This window comes from Dermacentor silvarum, chromosome 11 (assembly GCF_013339745.2).
Source record: "Dermacentor silvarum isolate Dsil-2018 chromosome 11, BIME_Dsil_1.4, whole genome shotgun sequence".
NCBI lineage: Eukaryota > Metazoa > Arthropoda > Arachnida > Ixodida > Ixodidae > Dermacentor > Dermacentor silvarum.
This window is the reverse complement of record NC_051164.1, coordinates 49,471,452-49,496,174: the sequence shown is the minus strand read 5'-3', so window position 1 is coordinate 49,496,174 and position 24,723 is coordinate 49,471,452. Positions and strand designations below refer to the sequence as shown.

Here is a 24,723-nt window from a genome sequence, read left to right as displayed (position 1 = left end):
CGGAATGCTGCCAGAGAAATTTTCACTTCTTAGAGATAGAGAGAGAGAAATCCCTGACCTGTAAACACCAAAGAATCGCACTTCCATAATGGTTGTCGCTGAACAAGAACAAGCGGGTGCTGTGCTTGAGTTACACGGCTGCAGCCTTGAGAGAGTAGTGCCAATCGTATGCCTCTGTCAGGCGTAACGTCCCTAAGATTGTTAGTATTTAGTGGTTTGCCTGGTTTAGGAATGAGAGTCCCCTGGACTTTTTTTCCACTGCGGGGGGAAGCTGCCGGTGGTCCAGCATTCGTTAGTGCAGCCAAGTGGGATTGTTTGCATAAAGTGGGCAGTGGAACATTGCTCTAACTTTGGCAGGCCAGTGCTTCTGTATGCCGATCTTGTTTTCTACGTCATTGCGGATTCTCATACAGTTCCTGTTCCCTTCGTTTTAAGACGCAATTTCGACTTTCCACGTCGCTTACCCTTACGACGTCGTCGCTTACCACGTCGCTTACCACGTCGCTTACCACGTCGCTTACCACGTCGCAGTCCTGAAAATGTATTTCCGGTCACCACTCGGAACAGTCCCTGCAACTCTTGGCCAATCTCATAGAGAGTACGAGCCATATCTTTATTGAACAACAACAACAAGGAATCCCCGCAAGCGATCCACAGCTCCGAGTTAGGCGTCGTTTTCCGGTAGATTGCAGTGGCGATCAGCGATATCGGGCGCCGAATCCTGTTGGATAACGAACTCCTCACAAACCGCTTTCGCTGTCATACGTAGAGGAATACTGAAATATACACCACGTTTTTTTTTTATTTTTTAATAGCGGAGCTGTTTAAGCCCGCCATTATTCCGTTAGTCATCCACAAAAAATGTGGGCCGATCCTGGTGGTAGTACACAAAGGATCCAAGCACAAAGTCACATACCCCTGTGAACTAGCGAAGCTGAGCTTGGCTAAGACTAGCTAAGCATCGTTGGGATTAAAGCTTAGTCAGTCATCGATAGCCAATTGATAGCCGATCTATAGCTAATCGATAATCAATCAATAATTAATAAATTCCGTAAGATGCTCTGGATGACTTTGTAGTGCTTAGCCTAGCCCAAATATGTGGCCAATACCTCTCGATAGCCAATCGGTAGCCAAGCGATAGCCAATCAATAGCTAATCAATAGTTGATCAATAATCAATAAATTCCGGAAAATTCTGGGGATGACTTGGTAGCGCTTAGTCTATCTAGCCCAATAGCCAGGACTAGCTAGGTGTCCATCAGCTCCGCTGTCCCTTTAGCATTGTGCCTCCATTGCAAGCTACTTTAGTTTTTTTTTTTTGTTGTTGTTGTTGTTGTTGTTCTTGTGTTTTTTTTTTGTGTGCCAAATTAGAGTGAACTTGCCGTATTAGTAGGCACGTGAGCTGTCGAAAATGGGGGTAAGCATTCAAAGCTTAGATGCACTCCCGCAAAGTAATTGTAAATGCTCTTAGTTATAAACAGACCCCGTACGCAGCGACTTCGACAGCAGACTTGTTTTGTGGACAGTCGAAGCTTTGCTGGCTCCATTCGTTGCTGCAAAACGTTAGCTGGAAGTTCCGAACGTGCGTGTCACACACCAAATCAAGCTGTTCAAGTGAGATTGTATGACTGGCGAGTACGAATCGTGTTCGATTGGGATTGTTAGGTGAATCGCGCACCGTGAATTGTTAATCCCTTATGACTAGGGTTATCCGGAGACGAAAAAGCCAGCTAGAGAACGACTTAATAATTGATCAACACGAAGCATCATATTACTTGCGGCATGATACTTTAACGAACCTGTACAAAACATAACGAAAAATATTGTGCTAACACTCTTGAACAGAGCCCCGTCATATTCTGATCGTCGTTATTCCAAATTGTTCCACATTATCGCTCTGGCCCTTGCACTGCAGATAAACGGCCGTCATACCGTGGCCAGCCTCGAAGTTTACCGCGTAAAGTTATAAACGTTGTGTTTCCGGGATCAAAAGACGTCACAGCGAAGCAAGCGACGTCATGAAGAGCGAGCGACGTCACGGCACTAAGACGGCCGAAGCTGCGCCACCCGAAGTTCTCGCTGCTTCTGGTTCGCGAGAGAGGTCCTTAAAGCGTTAATGCGCGACGCCCTTCGAAACAGGAGATTTAAGACAGTCGCTGACGCGCAGTGCGCCGTTCTCAGTCGTCCTCGTCTTCGGACTCGGCGCTCGCCGCTGCTTCGCTCTTGGACTCCAAGACCCCGTCGAATGGGAAGCGCATCGAGCCGAGAAGACCGACGTGGTCGTCCTCCAAGAAGGCCACGTAGTCGGGACCTCCCCACGTGTTTGGCCGCGCGGCGATCACCGGAAGCGCCATGACGCACAGGAAGCGGCTCCACGTCACAAATCTGCGCGGGAAGCCATGACCAGCTATACAGTGGGCGACAGCCCGAGAATGGAATCGCAAGCTCACCTTTGTAAGACTCAGAAAGAATATCTATATAGGGTGCCCCTGAAGCTAACGTTTGCCCGAGGTGTTCAATGAACAAAAAGATTTAAAGAACACTGTTCAAGATGCGATTTTAAGACCGACGGTGTTCGGTCGTGAGACCTCTGACGATCGAACACCGTAGGTATTATAATCATACCTCGCACCGTGATTTTGTAATCCTTTCTTTGAATACCTTGGCTAACGTTAGCTGGGACACATGGCAGATTCGCCAGCCAATAACTCGCCCATTTCTATGACGTCACGGTGGAGACGAACTCCTTTCAGTATCGGCGTCTCTCGGAAACTAAGCCTCTAGCGCGCGCAGGCGCAGTGGGCGGATGCAGTGTAGTCTTTAGCGCGGAGCCTATACTGAAATAGTTGGTTTCTCAGCGAATTAGGATTTTGATAATCGCACCGAGCGAGGCACGTTTCCCTTGAACGACGTTACGCACCCAGGGGCGACAGAAAAAAAGAAGACGCGTAAGAGAAAAAAAAAGTAGTAGAAGAAGAAAAAATATGCACTGTAACGTCTTAATCGGTTCTGGGAGTCATGTGCTGCTTGACGGAAGCGAAAGACGCCGAGTTCGGGTGCACTACGCAGCTATATATCGTCGTCTGTCGCGTATAAGAAAGAACTAAAACGAAGATCGCTGAGAACAAAACAGACACGAACGTAAAGAACGCAGCCCGAAACTGAGACGTTGACTTTCGGGTTCGTTGCGACGTTTAAAACAGTCATTTGTATGCCGCCCTGCGAGCTTATAGTTGTACATATCCAAGATGGCGACGCTTTCGACGTGCACGGAAGGATGGGCGGGGCAGTTTTTAAGCGAGAGTGCCGCGGCAGGGTCTGGGCGGGCTGCTATCAACTTGCAAGCTGACGCGACGCGGGCCCCCGCCCGCAGCCGGCATGCGTTCGTCTCTCACCGAATGCCCCGAGCGCCCTAGGAAATTCACAGCGAAGCTCCTGTTTGCGGCGGTTCCTGGGTCGACACCCCTTGCTTAGCCGTTGCCGTGTGGCGAGAAGCAGGCTATAACAGCTGTGGTCTAGTGAGCGAGAAGCCTTAACTGGCTCTAGGGAACTCTTGGAAGGAAGTTTGAAGTCCGCGTACGTGAGACCATCGATCGCTTTAGTACGCGTCGAAAGTATGCGAAGTTGAAAAAAAGAACTGAAAAACACGATAACAAGAACGCGAAGGAGGCACCGGCTGGTTTCTGAAGAAGATGCGCGAGGTGGGTGATGTGCGGAGCCAAGGAAAGTAGAGGCCTCGCTAGTGGAGCCTGGAGCTAGTGCAGCTTGGCGAAGGCGGGCGCGTAATGGAATCGCTAACACACCCGAGAGTTCTTATTCCGGCTGCCATAAATTAGCTGAAGTGACCGTGTCACTTCAGCGGCTACAGTTTATGAACATTTTGACAATGTGTAGGCATTTCGCGGACCTTCTATAGTATTGACGGGGTCCTTCAATTACAGTCCTTTATTGGCAGTGATATCCTCCTAAGACCATACATTGCACATTGCCTCCAACATTCTTTTTTCCAAATTCACTCGCAAGTGATTACGCAAAAAATTCACTCTGGGTATGAAGTACGGTGCATGTGTAACTGTCAAGAAGTGCCTTACTCATATTCGTGTCATCCGCTTTCGAGGAATTTGACACTCAATTGGTCTAGACATCTGTGTCGTCCCAGATGGACGAGCGCAACCTGGAGGTTTGTTTTGAAATCACCCGAGATTGCGTGAAAATATCGGACGCGGCAGTAACATGACAATGTACTACACATAGTTCCATATCCATCTCTGTGTTTAAGCAACGAAAGCTTTTACCATAGCAAACGTGAGGAGATGATGGAGATATTTTTTTCACGTACTTGGAGACGCAGCTTTCGACATACAACCATGGTATTTCAATTAAAAAATATTTGTCATGTCCATAACGTAACAGTAGACAATAAAAACTACTCTGAAGAGCGATTATATCCCATAGTTGTGAATATATCCCATCTGACGCCACAGAGCACCGAGGAGATGAAACAAAAGCCAAAAAAAAACGAAAAAAAAATATTGTAATCTAGATCGAGATGTGCGTCTTTCTCTCGGAAAATCCATGGAGTTTTCCTACAATAACCACTACAGCGAACTTTGGCGCTGTGATTGTTCAGCCCCCATGGGGAATGATGGGCAGTATATGTATTTGTCTGATCTTCGTGCTTGTGGATTCAGACGCTCCGGTGGCTTCGTTTATGGTACGCTTTGTTTGCCTATGTTGGCCTAGTATTCTAAGCGATGTACACGTTTCTAAATGCAGAAGGCAATGGGACTCTGCGAACACGCATAATTGCTGCTATTTGCAATGCGTCTGCTTGTCTATGGCCTCCATGGCGTAACGCTTACAATATTGCGCTTCTGTGCTAGAGGTCCTGCGTACGAATCCTGCTGTCGGACAATTTTAATGCTGTTTATTTATATATTTATAACGCAGTAATTTCCTAAAAATGATCCCCTTGCAATGTCACGAAGCCATTCAAAGCCAGAAGGACGAAGTTTAGACAAATCCATGAGCTAACCATCATTCTCACGCTGGCTGAACTGTCCTGTTTGCAGTTCACGTAAACACTAGCGCCACAGTTGCCCCTGGTGGTTATTGTGCGAAACTCTATGGGAAAAATTGAAGGTTACGCTTTAGCCCAGCTACCATATCTGTGTTTTCTTCCTGCTGCGGTGTCACAGCTTATCCCTTATAAAATAAATATAACAAAGAAACACGAATGCTGCGCTTTGGCTTGGTACCAGCAGCCAGTGGGATCGTAATGCGAAAACGTTCATGCTCTTAGTCGATGACAGCCTAAAAATGCAGTCGCAAGTGCAGCACTATCCAACTGACCGATAATTTCTATAGATGCGCCAGGCAATCACGCTAGCTCATATCTGTGACGTCACGGCTGATTTCTGTGACGTCAAGTCACGAATGACTTCTCTCAATATCGGCGTCTCTCGGGGGGCTACGTTTCGGGGCGTAGAAGCACGGATGGTTCCTAGGTTCACAGGTATTCTCAGTTTGTCACACAGTATAGGCCGTTCCGCCTTGAACGAAAGGGCGTGCCTTCTTCCCGACACAGTCTGTCTCTACACCGATACCTTGCGTAATTGTCCCCGAAAGTGACTTTATGTCGGCTGGTGAAACAGAACGACAGTTTCTGAACTCCTGTTTACCTATTTCTGAGTGGCACCTAAGGGGTTAACTCTTGATTGATTGAGGGTCAGGAGTTTGCCCACCTGTCGACGTCACCCAGATGCCTGTCGGGGTCCGGATGGTCACTGGCGGCGCGAATCCGATCCACGAGAAATTCCACGCTGGTGGTCAGACTGCGCGGATTGAGTGGCATTTAGGCAAAGCACACCCTGCAAGCGAAATGGCTGCCCTTGCCCTCAGCGCTTACGTAAAGCTCGCAGGCGACATACGCGATTTCGTGCCCTTTCCATGCGGACGTTGGGTGTCATGGTCATGCGCTTTCGCTCTCTTGGTTCAAGGGCAACAAGATGTCAAGAGTATGCACATGGCTATATAGTGCCACTGGGCATTTCCTTTACAAAACTATCACAGCTTCAGACCAGTTCGAATAGTCCGCAGTCGCAACTCACAGTCAACCCACATTTACCGTGGTGAAACAGAACCTGGGTACCTATCTGTGGACAGTGCCATAAGCACAATTCGTAGTTTTACATGCAATCTTAAACGCACGTAGAGAAAAGGCGTTTGCCCTGTTTCCATCTTCGTGTGTGTTTTATTGCGCGTCAAACCTTGAATGCTCTGTGGCCACCTATAGTATGCTCTAATAATTTCCATCAAGGGCTCATTAAGGTAACATATTCTTGGTATAAGCGAGAAGAAGACACGGACGGGGCGGAAGATACAGGCGTAGTCTATCACATTCCACTCAAGTGCGGTAAAGCTTATATTGGAGAGAGCGGCAGGTGCCTCAATGTTAGACTAAATGAACATCAGCATTCTCTTAACAATCCCAATGCTTCTCATCTAGCCTCGCATTGTTTTACGTGCGGTTGTAGGCCATTGTTTGATGACACAAAAGTCCTTTCTAAACACAAATGCCAAACTACACGCGAAATAATTGAGGCATTTCACATAGAAAGACTAGGAGAAACTTGTGTTAGCCAGGCATCATTATCATTGTCAGAAGGTGAAGTTCAATATTTTCTCGGCAGGTGCGTCAGTGCGAAGTAGTTTTTTCTTGTTTAAATTCTAGCGACTTCGCCATTTTCTGCTTTGTCTTTTTTTTCCTGGTAACTGTTATCCTTTCGACCATGTGATGTTTTCTTTGCTACGGTTTTTGCAATCACTTATATATGTTTGTTATTTCCAATAAAGATTTAGTTGTGAGTTAGCGCTCGTCCTGTCTTCTTCCGCCACCGTCTGTGTCTTCTTCGCGCTTATACCAAGAATATGTTACTGTACCAACTCGCCCAACTATCCATCCTTTTGCTCATTAAGGATATTGACCTGTAATTTCCCGCTCACAGCCTACCACCAGTTCTAAATACTGGTGCAATTCGTACAAACTACCCTGGCTACCCGGCCTTTTGCAAAAATTAAATTAAAATGGCCTGTGTACTAAATGAGCATTTACGGTAGTTGCGAGGACACACAGGGAGAGACGACTGGAGTAACTTAAGGGAGACTCTGGCCGGCAGTGTACCTAAACTGGCTACTACTGATGATGATGATCATCATCATCATGAGGCACTGTTTTCGACACGTTTCTCGAACTGCACGAAGCGTACGACCTACGGAATCAAATCGCTAGCTGCGCCAGTTCGTCACGTGTGAGCGAGCGTGTAAACACGAAGGGCTGTGTGCACGCGAGCATGAAATAACAATCCAGTTTTGAAGCACGAATAGTTTTTCAGGTCAGTCGTTACAACAAGTAATAAATCGTGACCAAGTCCTTGCAAATTACATGCTATATGAACGAAAGTCTCTGTGAGCCATGCCTCCGACTGGTAGTAGCTTTTGGAATTGCAAAACATAACTTTACCACGTCTTGCGACTGGTAAGAACTAATTCAAAGCAGGCTGCTATAGAGAAGCCCTCGTCCACAAATAAGCTTGACATGTAAATCTGGTTATAGCATAACACTGAGTATAACCTTTTCTCAGCCGTGATGTGGTTCATTTATTATTTCACACGACAAGAGATCAATGCTACTTGTTTGCCCAGAACCAAGCTGGGACTTCCCTATAGGGCTGATATCGCCTAGCTCTCATTTACTAATTGATTAACCATCGATCCATATCGGCATTGCTGCTCATTATACTCGGTACTTCTTGCACGCCATCGTGTGTCGACTATGTACAACATTTTCAATAAGGTGTAAGATCGAGGCAGTCGTGGCGTTGATCTAGGATTGCTACACCTTTTTCCTAGCCTACAGGAACCAGCGGGTCGAGTCAGAAGCTGGGCTCAGACAGCCCGACTCGACAGTGTCGACCCGAACTCGCGCCTTACGAGTTGAGATTGCTGCCACAGCGAGCGGGTCAGGTTCATCGCTCTGCGAACCGCTGAACCGACGCACCCGCGTTTACATGCGCGTTGCAAGCGGGTCGGACCGAATCAACCTACTCCTGCACGACTGGCTGGCTCGGTGCGACTCGACGCTCGCTCTGTTCGACCGGCCAGCGTCCACAAGAGCTTGACGAAACAAATGTCATCCCGACAAGACGGCTCGACCCGCTTTTGTCCAGCTCAAGTAAGCACTTTCGTAAGATACATTTACGCAAATCGATAAAAGTCGAGCCGAATTGTTTTTTTTTTTCAGGCCGAAAGCCTGTCGTCGGGTTCTTGAAATCGATATCGGGTTGGACGTATGTTATCACAGCGAGCGTCGAGGCGAGTTTGGTGAGCCCGTCTATACAAGAAGCGGGTCGACTCGACTCACGCATCCTGTTTGGCAAGATGCGTGTAAACGCGGACGGGTCCGTCTGGGTGAGCTCGACGACTTCTGACTCGACCCACTCGCGCGTCGAGTTCGCGGGTCGTGTTCGCGGGTCGAGTTCGCGGGTCGAGTTCGCGGGTCGAGTTCGCGGGTCGAGTTCGCGGGTCGAGTTCGCTGGTCGAGTTCATGCAAACGGTTTTTGATAAATGTCGGCAACGCAGGCTTGCATGGAGCATCACGCACGGCCACTTACGCCATGTGGTCTCGCCACTCGTGCACCACGCGCCTCGCGTCGGCCACGCTGATGGCGCCACCGTTGTGGGTGTCTCGAAGGGCAAACTCCTCCTTGAGCAGGCGCACCTCCGCGGGCTTCAGCAGCGACACCAGCTCCTTCTGCGTGGCGTAAAAGGTCACTTCCACGCTAACCCACTCGCCTAATGCAATGGAATTTCTGCGCGTCCGCAGGTTCAGTGTATACTACGTGCAGTCAACCCCAAAAGATTACGGGATGCGGTTTCTCGTGCAAATGGGAATTCCTGCACTGTTAAGGCATGTTACTTGTAAATTAATGAGTCGGTGTGTAGGTGGCGAAGGCTATACTGCATGCTGGAACATTTAATTTGAGGCTTTGTACCCAGCTTCGCGAGAATTCAGCTTCCTGGTGGGCCCTGCATCCCGTGAACTTTTGCGGTTGACGGTACCAGACCCAGTTCGCAGTGTGCGGCCAACTGCTCTTGTATCAGCACTTTAGACCGCGCATACTGAGATAGAGGGCTGTTCGAAGAGCGTAATTTCCTTATGAAATAGAATGCGAATATTTGAGACAATTTGCTTGGAATATAGCGAATCGAATGTCAAATACTTCCTTACTTCTACTTCTTAATAGAGGGAAATGAAACGGCTACTTACCATGCCTCTCTTCTCCCGCTCTCATTATCTTTTTATGCCCTAACGCCTTTCGCCCCATGCAGGGTACCATAACTACACCATAACTACCATAACAACCGTAACTACAGCTGGTTAACCTCCTTGCCTTTCTATGCACTCTTTCTCTTTGTCTCTCTCGCTGCTAGAGTGGCATTTTTGGTAGTGTAGAAGCGTAATTGCCAACTCAACGTATTTTCGACGTAGTGTCCCTTTCACAGGATGGTATATGTCGGGTGTCCCAGCCAACTCTAGCCAAGTTGTTAAAAAAAAAGGAAAGCCACGCTGCAAGACATGATTTTCAGACCTGCGATGTTCGGTCGCCCAGGGTCTGACAAACGAACACCGTACGTCTTGTAATTGTATGTTGCACCGTGTCTTTTAAATCTTTTGCTTTTCTTTTCTTTCTTTTTTTTTCCCTTGATCAGCTTGGCTATAGTTAGGCATCCTGTACAAGGGACATGTTGCTTCGAAGACGGCGGTCAACGCACACCGAAACCCACAAAAACGTGCACGGAAGCGTGGCAGCTTCGATAGCTGGCGCTTCGCGGCTGAAACGAAGACCTGTTGCGGACGCCCCGCTCTGATAGCATGCGCGTCGACGCGGCACGCATTTTTCGCGCGAGTGTCCTCGCCGAGTGGCGGATGCACTTTGTCGGCGACAGCATGAGCCTCAGCGCCGCCGGTGCTGCGGTTCTTCCCAAGGGCCCGAAATGGATGAAACGCTGAAGAGGGTGAGAACGGCACAGCCGGCTGAAAGGCGAGTGAGAGAGATAGAGTAGAGGAGGACGAGACGCTCGTGCCGTTATATGCAAATGCCGCGGGCTGTTTCACCGGCGTTGCGAGCGCGCGCGGCTCTAAGTGCGCGTCAGCTGCTCGCGTCAGGAGTAGAGCGAGCGCTGTCTCTCGCCGCTGCAAAAAGTATTTTTTTGTTCATTTTTTTTTCTTTGTTCTCTCGCCCCATCGTTCGGAGAGCGCGTTCCCGACGTTTGCCTTCAGCTGCGTCAGCTTTTAGCGCCAAGACGTTCGCCACGACAGTTTGCTTTCCTTTATTTATTTTCCTCTCGGAGCGGGTAACGGAGAAAGCAATATTTTGTTTTGAGGAACGAAACACCACTGCAGTGTGGCAAGTGCTGCTCTAGTCGCAGGGCATAGAGCGCTGGAAAAAGCGGCACTGAAGGAAGTTAACTCAGAAACTTGTTATCCGTCACCTGTGAGTGAATTGTATAGCAATAGGGAGGGGATGATTTACCTGCTTCCTTAGCTGTAAGGATCGAGAGATGCGAAGTTATCGCTTTCTATCACTAGAGATAGTACGAACAAACAAAAAAGTTCCCCGAGTAGATCGTTCCGCCCATATCGTTTGACCAACACAAGATGACATACCTTGCGCTAAGACAGCGAACGGAGCGTGAGCTTACAATATCAGTGCGCCACCGCGTCTGCCAACACCCCAATTTATCGCTTTTTTTTTCCACTGTTCGCACTCGAAACCAAAACAGACAAACGCCCCCAGTTTGTTTTTCTCCCTCCCCCTCAACACACAAGCCTGGTCCTCGCCTCACTTTCGCCATTACCTCTTTAAAATTGCGTGCCATTCCTGATCTTTGTGCGCCGTAGGTGGTGTACAAAGAAAGCATCGTACCTATCACGCGTTTCTGACTCCGCAAATCGCTTCCGGCGCACAAAGTCAGCAACAGCGTGGCCTTTGAGATTGGTTTCATTTACCCAGAGAGAGCCGTCACAGGGGCGTGGACGTGAAGAACACCTACTTTTATACTACCCTCCCTCACTCACACTCAAAGCTATCAATGAGTGTGTCCGTTTGTTGTGACACTCATATAGCTCTTAGATATCTAAACGTACCCTAAAGAGGTATTATTATTATTTTTTTGTGGTGTAGTAGTAAATTATCCTTCCAGAATGCCCGAAAGGCCACTTATACCGTTAGAAGTGACTTAGTAAAGAAAAAAGGAAGAAAAAAAAAAGAAGAAAAAAGACGCCATGACTAACCACGGATGGCGACGCCGCATTCAAGTTCCCGCACCAGCTCACCGTGATGGCACGGATTTTGGCGACGCCTGCTCAGTCCTAGTTAATTTTTTTATAGGCGAAGGTGGTCCGCAGTGTACTCTAAAAGGCCCAAAGACTGAAGTAAGTAAGCTTAAAGAACGTTTACTTAGGCCACACTACCCAATTGCACGAAAACACTATGAACTCTGCGACGTCGCGCTGACGCACCGGTGCTGGAGTTTCGGCGCCGATACGTCGCCGAACCTCCAGAGGAAAGGTTTCGTACACTAATCTGCATTGCCTTGGGTGTAGATGAAAAGTGAAAACCGAAGTGCGTACGCCCAACGCTTTCCTTCACGCTTGATCGGCGACTGAAGACGGCGTAAGCACGCGCCACGAACCCGTTCGAGAATGTTGCAAAGTGGCGAGGTTGCAAGGAATGCTACAAGGTTGGGAAGAATCTCGTGAACAGAACGGGAGTACTCGTGTGTTTATAGTTGGTGTCAAAACCACGCCTACGTGCGCGGATGTTCTCGTTTGAGCGCCCGGATAATGGCTCTGGCTTTTGGCTCAAGGCCACTTGAAGGTGTACGGCGCAGACTCCCTCGAAGTAAGAAATTCCAATCGCGGAGGCCGTACTTTATGTGCCGCAACATGAGCTAGAAGAAGGCATTGCAACAGCCGGAAATACCTCGGGAGCGGCAAGTTTTTAAGACACTACCTATGCGCCTGTTCCTCCGCATGGAAGTTGCTTGGCCTGCCTATTTTTGCGGTCGTACCCACAAGCTTGCTGAAACTGCGCCGAGCGGCGTCTGACAGCGTCTCTCACGTGGCACACCCAGACAGACGCGTTCTGCAAGCGATGCCGAACGACCCACCTTAGCAGTTCTACAAATGAAGTTAGAGTACACTATTAGTTAAATTATTTGACTCTCTTTAATGCGTTAGCATTAGGAGTGGCGAAGTGGAAAAAGTGAATGTGTGGGAAGTGCGGAAAATCTGTCACGTGGTATATATATATATATATATATATATATATATATATATATATATATATATATATATATTAGAGAGAGAGACCGCAAGGATGGCCCCCGAGATCTTCATTGCGCACGTTGGAAATCTTGGAGGCCACGCTCCAAGTCATCGCGTAAGTATATTGGAGGCCATGCTCCAAGTCGTCACCATGTATTGGAGGTGCGAAGGAGAGAGAGAGACCGCAGCGGAAGTTTATTGGGCGAAGCGAGCGCGCAGCAAGGGGAGAGAAATCTCGCTCACGTCAGTGTGCCGCTGCCGCAGGACCTGCAGCACGAACCGGGTGAGCACCTGCGCCCACGAGATGCAGCCGTCGTGGTCGCGGTCGAAGCGCGCGAAGTCCTCGCGCAGCAGGCCCATCACTCCGTGCGGTAGCGACCCTTGCTCGTCCCGCGCGCCCGCGTAGAGGCGCTCGTGCAGCGCCAGGAAGCAGGGCCACGTGAGGGCGCTGGCCGCGGCCTGCTGCGCGCCCATCCCGACGGCGTCGAGCGCGCTGTGCAGCTCGGTGTCGCTCAGCAGGAGCTCCAGCGTCTCCTGCGCGTATAGGCGTCGCATTGGCGATGGGAATAGGTTCACTTTGAAACTTCCAGTGCGCAATAAGAAGATGTAGTTTGTAGCTTAATGTTTTTTTTTTTTTTACAGCGAAGCTGTTTCCGCGGATCTTGGGCCGTCGTCCGTTCGCTAAAACCCACGTGACCTAGCGGGAGAGACGAGGAAAAGAAGGGCTCAACCCTGTGAGAATGCTGTGAGAGGGTGCAGATGAAAAGGTGAATGGGGAGGGGGGTTGACGTAAGCCGCGCCGTCGAATACTCGCGTTGGAGTGGCAGACCGTGAGGCGCGCCAACCAATGGCGGTGTACGAAAAAAAACACCGCATATCCACGGGGTGAAGGATGATGAGTGGGCGAAGCTCCGGAGGGAATCATCAGTAAACCGCGAAACTTCCGTGTAGAATTCGCCCAGTCTCGCCGCACTAAATCGAACGATTGACTTCCACCAATGACACGCGCCATATGTGACGTCATTCCTATTTTATAACAGTGCCCTTCATTATAATTGCACCATCTCCCGCTTAAGGGGACGCTAGCACAAACGCGTTAGAAACGTGCAGTACTCTCTAGTAAGGGGGAGAGGCCACAGCGTCTTACGCAGCCGTTTACACATGCCGGAACGTGCACCGCGTTTGCCGACGCCATCACATGACTGCTGAGAGAGTATAACCCCCGTATTCATAAACGCTCCTCGACTTGAACTTGACTTGTCACCGCCTTCAACGCGTTTCGAACGCGCTGCCCAAGGCGGTGGCAAGTCAAGTTCAAGTCGAGGAGCGTTTATGAATACGGGGGTAAGGCGGAGAGGCCACAGCGTCTTACACCAGCTTCTTACACGGGCCGTAACGCGCTAGCACAAACGCGTTAGAAACGCGCAGTCTTTCGTTAATGTTGGGTATTTATTGTCATCGTGTTGCGTGTGTCCATGTGCGCTTCGTGGCGTAGTGGCTAGCGCCGCGCGTTCGGAAGCGAGGGGTCCCTGGTTCGATTCCGCGCTACGGACGCAACTTTCGGAATTTGTTTTTCATAAAAGTAGAATTATCATTTTTCATAAAAGTAGAATTTTTTTTCATAAAAGTAGACGTGGCTACCTACTACGACGACGATGACTACAACTACTACATACTACAGAGGAGGGACAGACCCACACGCTAAGGAGCTTCGCCCCTAAAAAGTAGGTCAACGGAGAAGTTGGGTGTGAGAGGAGTTCGCGTAAGCATTGGTTGTATATATGGAGCTTCGGTCAAGGACTCTTGTGTGGTAACGTAGTAGAAAAGCGTGAGGAACGCGCTAGGAACGCCGTCGCCCGTGGACGCCGACGCGTCCCATCCCCCGCAAGTAGCGCCGTTCACAGCTTCGCTGTTCGAGCATCCTCACGGAGTGGAAGGGGCGGTGTTTTTTTTTTTTAGTTTTGCGATGGGGGATCAGTATTGCGATGGGGGATCATTAGGAAGATCATGAGCGATGGGAAAAAGGTTCCCTTTGGAGCTGTCAGTGCACTATATTTTGTACCTTTTTTCTTTCTTGTTTTTTTTTTTTTTGTTTTGTTTTGCGGGAAGAGCAGTTATAAGTTATTGGAAACGGCCCAGTCGTGCCGGCCTGACAGTCCGTACAATTGTTTGTTCGTTTATCACATGAAAGCCGTCAAGCGTCCTCCGTGTTGTGCGTTGGCAAACTGAAATTTGGATTGGGATGGCACATTTTCAGAGTTACAGATGGCATGTGGTATGACAAGCAGGTAAAATGTAAATATCAGGGTTAATCATGGGCGCCACAAGAAATCATCGAAATCAACCACTAGCAACCTAAATGCTTGTAGAAAAAAAATTAATTGATGAGAGCTAAGCTTATCAGATCAAAAGTCTAAAAAGCAAACAAGAAACGAGTGTGTCGGTTAATTGCAAAGCATAGTGGAAAAGTGTACTGGAAGTGCCAAATAGAAGTTATGAATAGCGTAATAATCAGAGTGCGAAACACAGATCCCGGAGAGACTAAGAGCATATCCGCGTTAAAAAAAAAACACCCAGATCGGCAATAAACTTTACATGAGCACAATGGGAACACGAGGGTATCTATGGTCGACATTTGTAGCGCACGGAGCAATTGAAGTATAGAGGAAAAAAATTAACACTGCATAGTTGCGAAAATCGCTGAAACACTGTGCAACAGAATGAAAACTGTTTTACACTTGTTCATAGTAGCTGAGGAATTAAGATTTGGAGTTAAGAAAGTTACTCCAGGTAGATATAGTTGAAGCCACCGAGAAGGATATGTGTACGCAGAAAGTAGCTTCCGAAAATCGAAAATATTTCTGTTTATCGCCGGGTATGCTCAGCGGCGACGCAGGATAAATCACGTGAGCCCCGTGTGTCCTGTCAAGGAAAGAGTGTGCGAGAGCGCGGTGGGGCGTCTCGGTGTCATTGTTCTATTTTGGTGGGATAATGTGTCACATTCACGAGTCCTTGATCAATGATCCTGCAAAAACGCATTCGACTGTTATAAGAGAGCTCATAGACACTGTTTTCAATAATTGAGTGCAGTTGATCAAGGGTTCGCTGGAGTCTTGACTTCTGATTAGAATGTTAAGTTTAACGTGAAATTCTATTTACTGCAGGTAGATGAGGGAGCTGAGTAGGGAAGTGGCCTCTGCCCTATGACTATCTCTATGTACACGTTCAACGTTATATATCATTTGCTGGTGCTAAAATCTGGAATGAAATAGCCAGCTTCATCATTAGAAAAGTTCCAAATACTGTTACATCATTAAAACGTCACTTTAAACCGTGCATATAACATTACCTATCTTTGGTCTTGCTTTGTATTGTAATTTATACTGACTTTTATGGTATGGATCCAAAACAAGCCACATAGGCTAAGGATCCAGATGATACTTTCAACCACATTGTATTACACTGTGCCGGAATAAAGATTTCTTATTCTTCTTCTCTTTCAAAGAACAAAAAAAGAGCTTTAATACTTTAATTTCACGTGCCCCTACGCATACCGAATACTTTACTAAAAAGCGTCCCGTTTTATGTAAGGAGAAAATTACAGCCCAAACTTTATCGTGGCTGCGATATAAAGCGCAACCGTCACACTTAGGAGACGACGAGAACTATTTTGTAATCTAAACTGTTGATACCAAGAATGTCTTATCACAAACTGCTGATCAGAATTAACGAGTTGTTTAAATGCTGCTTTCTCCGGGGCTGGTATAGACTGCATTCCCTTAGCGCTGGAATGAGTTGCAATTTTCTACCAAAGAAAGAGCTTTACAGCGAGAGCTTTAATCTTTGGCTTCATTGTGCGATTACGTGGTCGTCGTTCGATTCTAACCGCATAAGCTTGTCTCTTATTGGACGAGAGACGTGGAGAGGGCGACGGAGCGTGAAAAGGGTGTCGACTAGCGGAGAGCAAGAAAGTGTAGCGACGGAGCGTGAAAGGGGGGAGATGAGGAAATAGGTGGGCGCCGCAACGCTGGGAGGGCATTATCGGGTGACGTCACAAGAAGCCTCGGTTTTAAAATGAAGCTTTCTTGGCCGTAGCCCACCGCAGTTTCGCATCCGTGAGTGGGTCGGCGGTGGATACCTCGCCTGATTGTAGACAGCAAACCGGCCTATAAATACCACAGAATTGACCATTAAATAATAGCACCAGTGAGCACGCATCTGTGTTCATCGTAAACATTTAAGCAACGACGTAAAACCTGTACTCACAATATCGTCCAGTGTAATTTTTCAAGCACACTCCCTTCAATCCCCGAATTGGTATTTACATTGGCTAACCTCTCTATAGCTTTTCTCTGTATTTTCTTCCTCCTCCTCGTCAACGGCTTCTTTATTAGAATTGTTATTAGAGTATCAGAATCATTAGATTAGGATATTAGAATCGCGTGCTTGTCGGTTGTTTGCCCTTAAATTTAATAAAAATGTCTCCTGATCGCATACTCAGTCCTGCTGGCATAAGTCTATTCGCGCACAATGTCATTGTTAGGCTGATAAGAAGGCATTGAGCAGTGAGAGCGTTGAGGGGAACCTGATAAGGAACGTCAAGTGTCCATGCGTCAACACGAGAAGTAAAATAATCGTCGTCGTAGACACGAACATTATCGTAGTCGTCAAGAAGCGATGAGTGAAGAATTGGGTAAAACCACTGCCGATGATTACCAAAGTCAGCGACATCTCTCTGTAATTCCGCTCCATCACTACGCCATTCTACGTTACATGCCATTATACGTCTGTTTCGCTTCCCGGATATATGTAACTTGCCGAAGTGCGAATTATGTACTGATCGTGAGAGCTCGTCACGCTGCCCATATATGGTAGCTTCTTCTATCTCGCACCCTCATATCTTTGCATCATGAAATAAAGGTAATTGGATTGAAAAAGAACGTGTCGTGTTAATGCAGCGGAGTTCCAGAAAGCTCTCGATGACTGTCATAATAAACGGCAATGATTTCTACCGTATTTTTTTTCCGTGAAGCGATTTCCTTAGATGGAAGGCCGGACGACCAATTGAAGGAAAGCAATTACACAAACAATGGTTCCCGACCTGCATCACAGCTATCGACACTAAATGCTAACGCTTTCCGGGAGCCGTGGTGGGCAGTTGCGAAGCAGACTCACGCATTTCATGCAAGACCACGCGTGGCGGTCGAGCAGCGCCCCTCGCGGCTGATTGGGCAGTCCGGCGGCGCGCAGGCAGCGCAGGTGGTAGCTGTTTCCGCAGATGCGGCACTTGAGCATGTCCTCGAGCAGCGTCTTCGGGTGGGGCGGGTGGTGGCCGTGCGAGTGGCACACCTCGCACAGCGGCTTCCCCACCACGCGCATCTGCAACGAACGAGTCCGTCAAGATTATATATATATATATATATATATATATATATATATATAAACTGGTACCTCAGCGGACTCGAGGTGGTCCCTGCAGTGCCACTGGGGTGGCACGTCGGTTTCGTTAATACGCCATCCTGCGCAGGACTACACGAGAGTGGCAGGGACAGCAGCATGCTTGTGCGACTGCGTCCCTCTTGCAGTGAGGCTTCGGGCGCGCTGTGCGTAAGCTCCTCGAAGGGGTTCAAATGGTTCCTATAGGGGCCCGATCTAGAGACGCGTAAGGAGCGATATCCTCTCGACGAAAAGACACAGGGAACCGTCTCGCGATGCACGGTTGCAGGCTGCGTCCTCCACACATTAATTCAGGTCAACTCGGCGAGAAAATGAAAAGGGGTACATTAGAATGTTGCCAGCTGTTTAAACAGCCAAGGCATCAAGCCCTGGCGGTTGTGAGCTGAACTGTTCCAGATTCCGTCATTGCGTTCCTCACAACTTAGTACACCTGACCACGCGAAGAACTTAAATAACAATACTGGATGTATACTGAGAGCAGGAAATATATCACTTCGTTATTGTCGACCCAGCTTGATGCATCTTTTGTGTTTGTACTTGTACTAGAATATTACTGCGATAGCAATTATATTCTGAAAGCGCGCGAGGGACGCGCGCTTTCACGAAGAGCGAACGCACGGCGGAGAGCAAACGCGGTGTCTGCCGTCGTGCGAAAGGCCTTGGGGGGGATGTGAGAGAGGGAGGGGAGGCGACGTTTAGCTGCGGCACCAAATGCGTATCTTGCGACCGGGCGCAAGGGGAACTGGCGGCTCAATCTCCCACGCGAGAGGAGGAAAGCCAGAAGGCAGCGCGGAAGGGAGAGGTGCGGCTTCTAGTCTGTCACCAACCGCGTACTTGTACTTTGCGCGACTGCGGGCTGTCAGGCGCACCGTATCTTGCAAGCAATCTCCACACGGCTCTTACCTTTGTATGCGCTGTGCTTTCGCCGCTCAGTTTCCGTTGAAGCGTTAGACTACACGAACCTTCGTCGTCGCTGCTGCCGCGCTTGCTCACGCCAGCGTTTTGACAGCGGTTGTCTGCGGTCATCGAGTGTGATCTATTCATGTTTGCTTGTGCGCGCTGGCAGCATGCTTGTTAATTCAGTTAGTAAGCGAATGTGTCCAAGTTTATGCAGCCGATAAAACTGCTATCCTTACTCCGTAAAGCTCTCTACTAATTTGCTATCGCAATTGATGCTTCGCCTTTCAGGCTAAACGGCGACTTTTTTGCTCAGGAGGCACCAATGTACAAACCCTGTCGGCATGTGCGTTATGGGGTCTGTGATATTCTGATTGATTGATGGTATATTCGCATTGATATTCATTGCACGAAAATACCAGTTTGAAGAGAAGAAAAGCTCATTGTATTTCCGTTCTGTAATCATTAACATGAACGCGTATATACCTACTCGCCTTAGTTGCCACCTCAGGTAAGCTGCTAGTACGAATATGCCAGTTGAGAGACGAGCGTTCTCGCTTGAGGTGCCTGGCGTGCACGGCTTCCGGCCTGCGCGCTTTTTTTCCCGCGCATACTCACGATGGGCAAGTCCTGCTCGTAGTCCAGATAGTCCGGGCTGGATGCAGGCTCCGTCGTACCCGGCGAGTGGTCGCCCGCCGGGTCGCGGTGCTTGCGACGACGCTTGCGTCCTCTGCACACGAGGCACAACCACATGCAAAAGGAGCCTCGCACGATGACCACAGCACTTGCGTTACATCATTTTTCGAAACTCCCCAGTAAGCCCCGTGTTTCAAAAGCCGGACACAGTGGCAAACAGCAGAGGGAGCTCAGCTGAGTGTAGCATCACCTATAAACATTAAAACTAAATATAAGACGCCGTTTTCTCACCACAACAACAATACGAAACATTGACACGTACTCTAAGCAAAAGCGAACTGTATTCTCAATCAGCACCGTTTTTATAGTCCGATTGTTGTTTTTTATTATTTCAAGTACTCTTTAGTAGGCAATGAGTGGTTACGAGGTTGATTTTGTAGCTCACAGTATTGAGGACAGAGTCAGAAACATAGATGATAAGAAATGGGCAGCTAGGGTGCAGAAACATCCGTACCTCAAAAGTGTAGGCACGTAATGGAGGAAAAGGTAAACAGAACTGGCAACCAAGTACTGGTAGTTGGACGGGAAACTTGGCCATTCAGAGTCATGAAAAAGACAAAAACGAAGATGGCAAATTGGATTCAAAGGAATGTAGCAAAGAAAAAAGTTCATCCGGCTTTACAAGGGCGGTAGACAAGAAATCCTGAACGAAAATTTGTGGAACACAAAGGGAGACACAAGCTGGCTGCATGATCACTAAGGCGTACAGGAGATAATGTTACAATAAATTGGGAGACGAAGATAGCCCAGCTAAAGTTTCAGCAAATGTCCACCTCTCAAGAGCACCGGGGTTCTCAGAGTTGATATATGAGCGTGAATTTGGAATCACTTGAAGGCGGCAAGAGCCGATTGTAATGTTGGAGCAAAGAAAGCAGGGAAGATATGGGAATGGGATCGTGATATGTGTAGGTAACTTAACAAGATAAAGCAGGAATAGGGCAAAAATTCTGGACTACCGTATTGCGAGCACAGTAAGTATTGCGCACATGTTATCGGTCGCTATCTGTCGTCACCCAAATTTGAGCGTAATGCATTATCGATAATTATCGTCATCATTATCACCGGAGTTTGAGACTGGCGTTTCAGGATTGGTGTAATTGAACAATACCGACGAGAAGCTGTGCAAATACGTGGTACTTTGACATGAGTTACCGATGCGCGTTATTGCTCGCACTAACAAACATTGGGAACATTCTTTTTGACCGTTTCAAGATTTATATTTACGCTTGATTTGTCTATGCCTTTAACTTCAAAGGGACATTGAAGAGAAGCACTCAATCAGCTTACACTGGCTATCGAATTGCTGTTTCGAAACTGCATTTTAATTTGTTCAGGAAAAATAAAAAGAAAGCAAAGCTCACTAGTAGTAGAAAAAAAGAGGAGCCTATATTTTGCGTATGTGAAATTTCCGTCTAAATGGCAGCGTGAGTACGCCACTGGGAATTCACGTGTTCTTGTCTTCTCTCGCATTCCGGTGTTTTCAGCGCAGGAAAACTACACAATGGAGGCTTCGGGAGTGTTTTACTCTTTGGTTCTTTATAAACGGAATGTATTCCTTTTTCTTAAATAATAAACTAGACAGGAAGTCAACTGACTTTAAAATCAGCGAGCAGAACAACGTAAACCGATGGTTCTTAAGTGTCCTTTCTTTTTCCCGCATGTGTCATATTTTTTGGGGTTGTGAAAAGTTCTGGTCCTCAAAGGCCCAGGTATAGACGGCAAGGTACCGCAGCTGCAACTGATTAGGTACCAGAGGCTTGTTTTTCCAAGCTCATGTATTTCCGTAATATACCTGCTCTTTATTTGCTGTCAAGATAACTAAAAAAAAAAAAGGAAAGAAAGACGCAGTTCGGGGCAATCCTAAGCTTATAGCGGGTACAATGACTATACAACGTAAGCTGTAGTGCCTAAAGACGAGGTGATATATCGTTAATAATTCAGTTAGAAAGAGAAACTTGCATCAGGAAGCTGCACAGTTGGCGGCGAGAGAGAGCTTCGAAGGAACTTGAACTAAGTGGCGTTCAATACTGTGCGGGATGATTTAGTTATACGAGAACGCGTTACTTCTCATCCGTATCGCATCACGGCCGCCCTGGAGGGTGTCTGGCATCAGAACACCGTAGCCTCGGAGCCACCGCAATACGGGTTAAAAACCTGAGACACGAAATCTTAAAATGCAAGCTAGATATCCATTAGCGTTTCTCGTCACTTGCAAGATTGCCGAACTTCCCCACATACCTTGGACTCTGGTGCAGCCGAAGAACGCACGCGTCTTCCTCATATATAAGAAATGACGAGCGTAGACAGATGTCTTGCGAACAATGGAGAGCATGCTTTATTACGCTTCATTTACAAGCTGAGTGGCTTTTGATGTCGAGGATGGCCTGGCAGGTGCCACGCCTACGCACGCGCTTCATTCACTACGAGCAAGTCGGGAACGTGGGAGTTGTAAAAACTCCCACACGTACCTCAGGCATGGGAAAGGGGTGGAGGAGGGGGGGGGGGTTATTGCGTTGCAGGTTTGCGAACGGGTAATCTCGAAGCGGCGGCGGATTCAATATCTTACATGTATGGTTCAGTGCGTGGATGAACGGCGAACCGAGAAAGGGGAATCCGCCGCGCGCGTCGAGTTGGTGGTGCGAAACGGGCAGTACAAAACACGAATCGTAAAAAAAAAATTAAATTATGGGGTTTTACGTGCCAAAACCAGTACTGATTATGAGGCACGCCGTAGTGGGGGACTCCGGAAATTTGGACCACCTGGGGTTCTTTAACGTGCACCTAAATCTAAGTACACGTTTTCGCATTTCGCCCCCATCGAAAAAACACGAATCCTAAAGTCTGAATCAACGCGTAAAGTTGGAGAGCGCCATGCACTATTAAAATGGTGTAGAGGGACTCTTACAATTAGAGTGGCAGAGCAGGCTTTCGCCCTAAAGAGTAAGCGTACTCCATCGTGAGGTAGATGTACTTTTGCCTGTAGACCGCACTCACTTGTCCTTTGAGTGAGCTACACTTGTTGATTATCTTAAATTCCAGCCGCTGGTAATTACTGAGTACAGTTTGGGGATACGTGCCAGTGTTGCTTGCGCGAACACGTGGCTGCTCCTGTGCCCGAGCGTTGTTTTTTCATATGTGTATTTTGCCATGGCCAAACGCGAATTGGCTTTCCGAACACCACGACCACTACTCTAATTTGTACCAACCCTAATCCACCTTAGTCCACTTGAATCCACCATAATTCACCTTAATCCACCTTACTCTATTTGTACCATACTTCTTTCACCTTAATCCACCTCATTCCACATTAATCCACCTTGCTCTGGTTTGTACAAACCTTAATCCACCTTAATCCACGCTGATGATGATTTTGTTAGCACTTCTGAAAGGACAACGCCGGCTTCTCTGCCTCATGGGACATACGCCTTCGCATTAATAAACTTTTAGTTGAGAGTCAGCGCGTGCGCTGTGATCCTCTTTTCTACGTACTCGTCTCTTTAACTATGCTGCTCGTCAAATCGTGCCCAGCATTCCGCGTGCTTTAATTTGCGAATCACGCCCGCATAAATACAGAGACGCGGCGCAACTCACAGAGGCGATCCGAATTTGTTGAGGAACTTGTGCCGGTGCGAAGACGATGGCTGGGACCAGCGTTCGTTGAACGAGGCCCTCTCGGCGTTCGTGTAGAGTACGCCGCCCGTCGACTTGCCGGCTGGACGGCTCATCGTAGGGACGCGTGGTCCCACGCTGATTGCCGCTCCCCGCGGCACAGCCTTCTTCCTCTTCCTCTTCGTGCCTCAAGACGAACAGATGATGATGACGATGATGATGATGATGACGATGATGATGCCTCAATCAATGGCACAAACCACTGTGGGGGATAGGCCACGAACCGGGTGGTATTGTGATCGAAATTTAAGATAAATTAGTTTAGAAATAAATGAGTAATAAATATTAAAGGAAAATAAGTGAATAATTGAAGATGGGAAACGAAACAATAATAAAAGAACTAAGTAGTCTATAATAAGTTAGTCAGCCTTGCCTAGATAGGACTAGTAATATGAATTTAATAATAAAATACATACAGTAAAGGATAGACGTAAATTTTGAATAATCATATTAATAATAATATAATTATGATTTTGTGACATTAATTTCTGAATTTGTTAAATCTATAATTTATTGAAGGATAAATAAATCAATGGTGGAAAATGGGAATAATTAATGAGGCAATCTTTTTGTATCACAAAGAAAATTATAAATGGATCGGCAAACATTCCCGTGGTCATATCCTAACACCGTGACTCCAAGTGAGAGTATAACTGAACTGCTTAATGGCAGTCCTAGATTGCGAAGTGGGATTTCCAAACATCGTTGTCGATGATTAGAAAACCTCCGACACGATAATAAAAAGTGATCGATGGATTCTGGTTCATTGCAGAGGTAGCATAATGGGGATGCCGCCAGACCACACCTGTGTAAATAAAAATTTAGTTGTGGAATACGGCAACGCAGCCTTGTAAATGTTACTTCGAATTGCCGGTTAGGACACCACTGTCGGTTCCAAGAATAATTTAGATGCATAAAATCTGTAGATTTTGCTAATGCGAGGCTTTTCTTGTCTTCGGTCAAAGAAAACTGCCTATATCTGGCTGCAGTGATATGCGCAGTTGCCGGCAGCACAGATATCGCCGGACCTTTTAAAGAAGCTCGTGCTAAAGAATCAGCTATTTCATTAAGTTGGATGTCTCGGTGGCCTGGTACCCATACTAAATGAACTAACGTTAAGTGGGGTGGAGCTAATGTGTAAAACGTGTTCAAATCTGTCGAATTTGTAGGCGCGTTAAGCGCGCTGCATACAGAAAGGGAATCTGTAACTATAACAACTTTTGTAACATTTAGCGGTAACTTTCGCAATGCAAGAACTATTGCCGGAAGTTCGGCCTGAAAAACTGATGTGTAATCTGGCAGGCGAAGTGAAAAAGACCAATCGAGGGATGGTGAGTAAATTCCTACGCCTGCAGAGTAGCCTTATGATGGACTCTCCTTGTGGTAGTGGCACTGGCACGTACCTATTTTCGGACATTGGCCGAAAACCGGGTAGTTCAAGTATAAGAAATCACAGTGCATTTAAATAACAAAAAAGTGAAGGAGAAGAGTATACGGACGTTAGTGTCGAAAGAAAAAATGCAGACCCACGCACTGTGGGAATCAATGTTGTGCCAGTCATTTTGCTGGCAGCTGGTAATCCAGCAACGTTTTTGTGTCCGCCAGGCTAATGTG

The 24,723-nt window shown here is 47.5% G+C and overlaps 1 protein-coding gene across 1 annotated transcript; it reads right to left on the bottom strand.

The window, feature by feature from the left end:
• Positions 1 to 1,746: 1,746 nt before the first annotated feature.
• Positions 1,747 to 23,196, bottom strand: LOC119432571 (PHD finger protein 24). The gene is made up of 7 exons (XM_037699732.2): positions 23,032 to 23,196; positions 19,363 to 19,474; positions 17,566 to 17,769; positions 12,634 to 12,924; positions 8,672 to 8,811; positions 5,744 to 5,833; positions 1,747 to 2,384 (listed from the first exon to the last, which is right to left on the bottom strand). Exons 1-7 carry the CDS (start codon positions 23,163 to 23,165, stop codon positions 2,177 to 2,179), a joined length of 1,179 nt encoding a protein of 392 aa, XP_037555660.1. The 5' UTR covers positions 23,166 to 23,196; the 3' UTR covers positions 1,747 to 2,176.
• Positions 23,197 to 24,723: the final 1,527 nt, after the last annotated feature.

Excerpts from the sequence above, each read along its gene's own strand:
- LOC119432571 (XM_037699732.2), bottom strand. The coding sequence starts at position 23,165 with ATGAGCCGTCCAGCCGGCAAGTCGACGGGCGGCGTACTCTACACGAAC. Across the intron at positions 19,475-23,031 it reads AACAAATTCGGATCGCCTCT|AGGACGCAAGCGTCGTCGCA; the intron begins GTGAGTTGCGCC and ends CCTCGTGTGCAG. Across the intron at positions 5,834-8,671 it reads GAGTGGCGAGACCACATGGC|TCTGACCACCAGCGTGGAAT; the intron begins GTAAGTGGCCGT and ends CAATCCGCGCAG.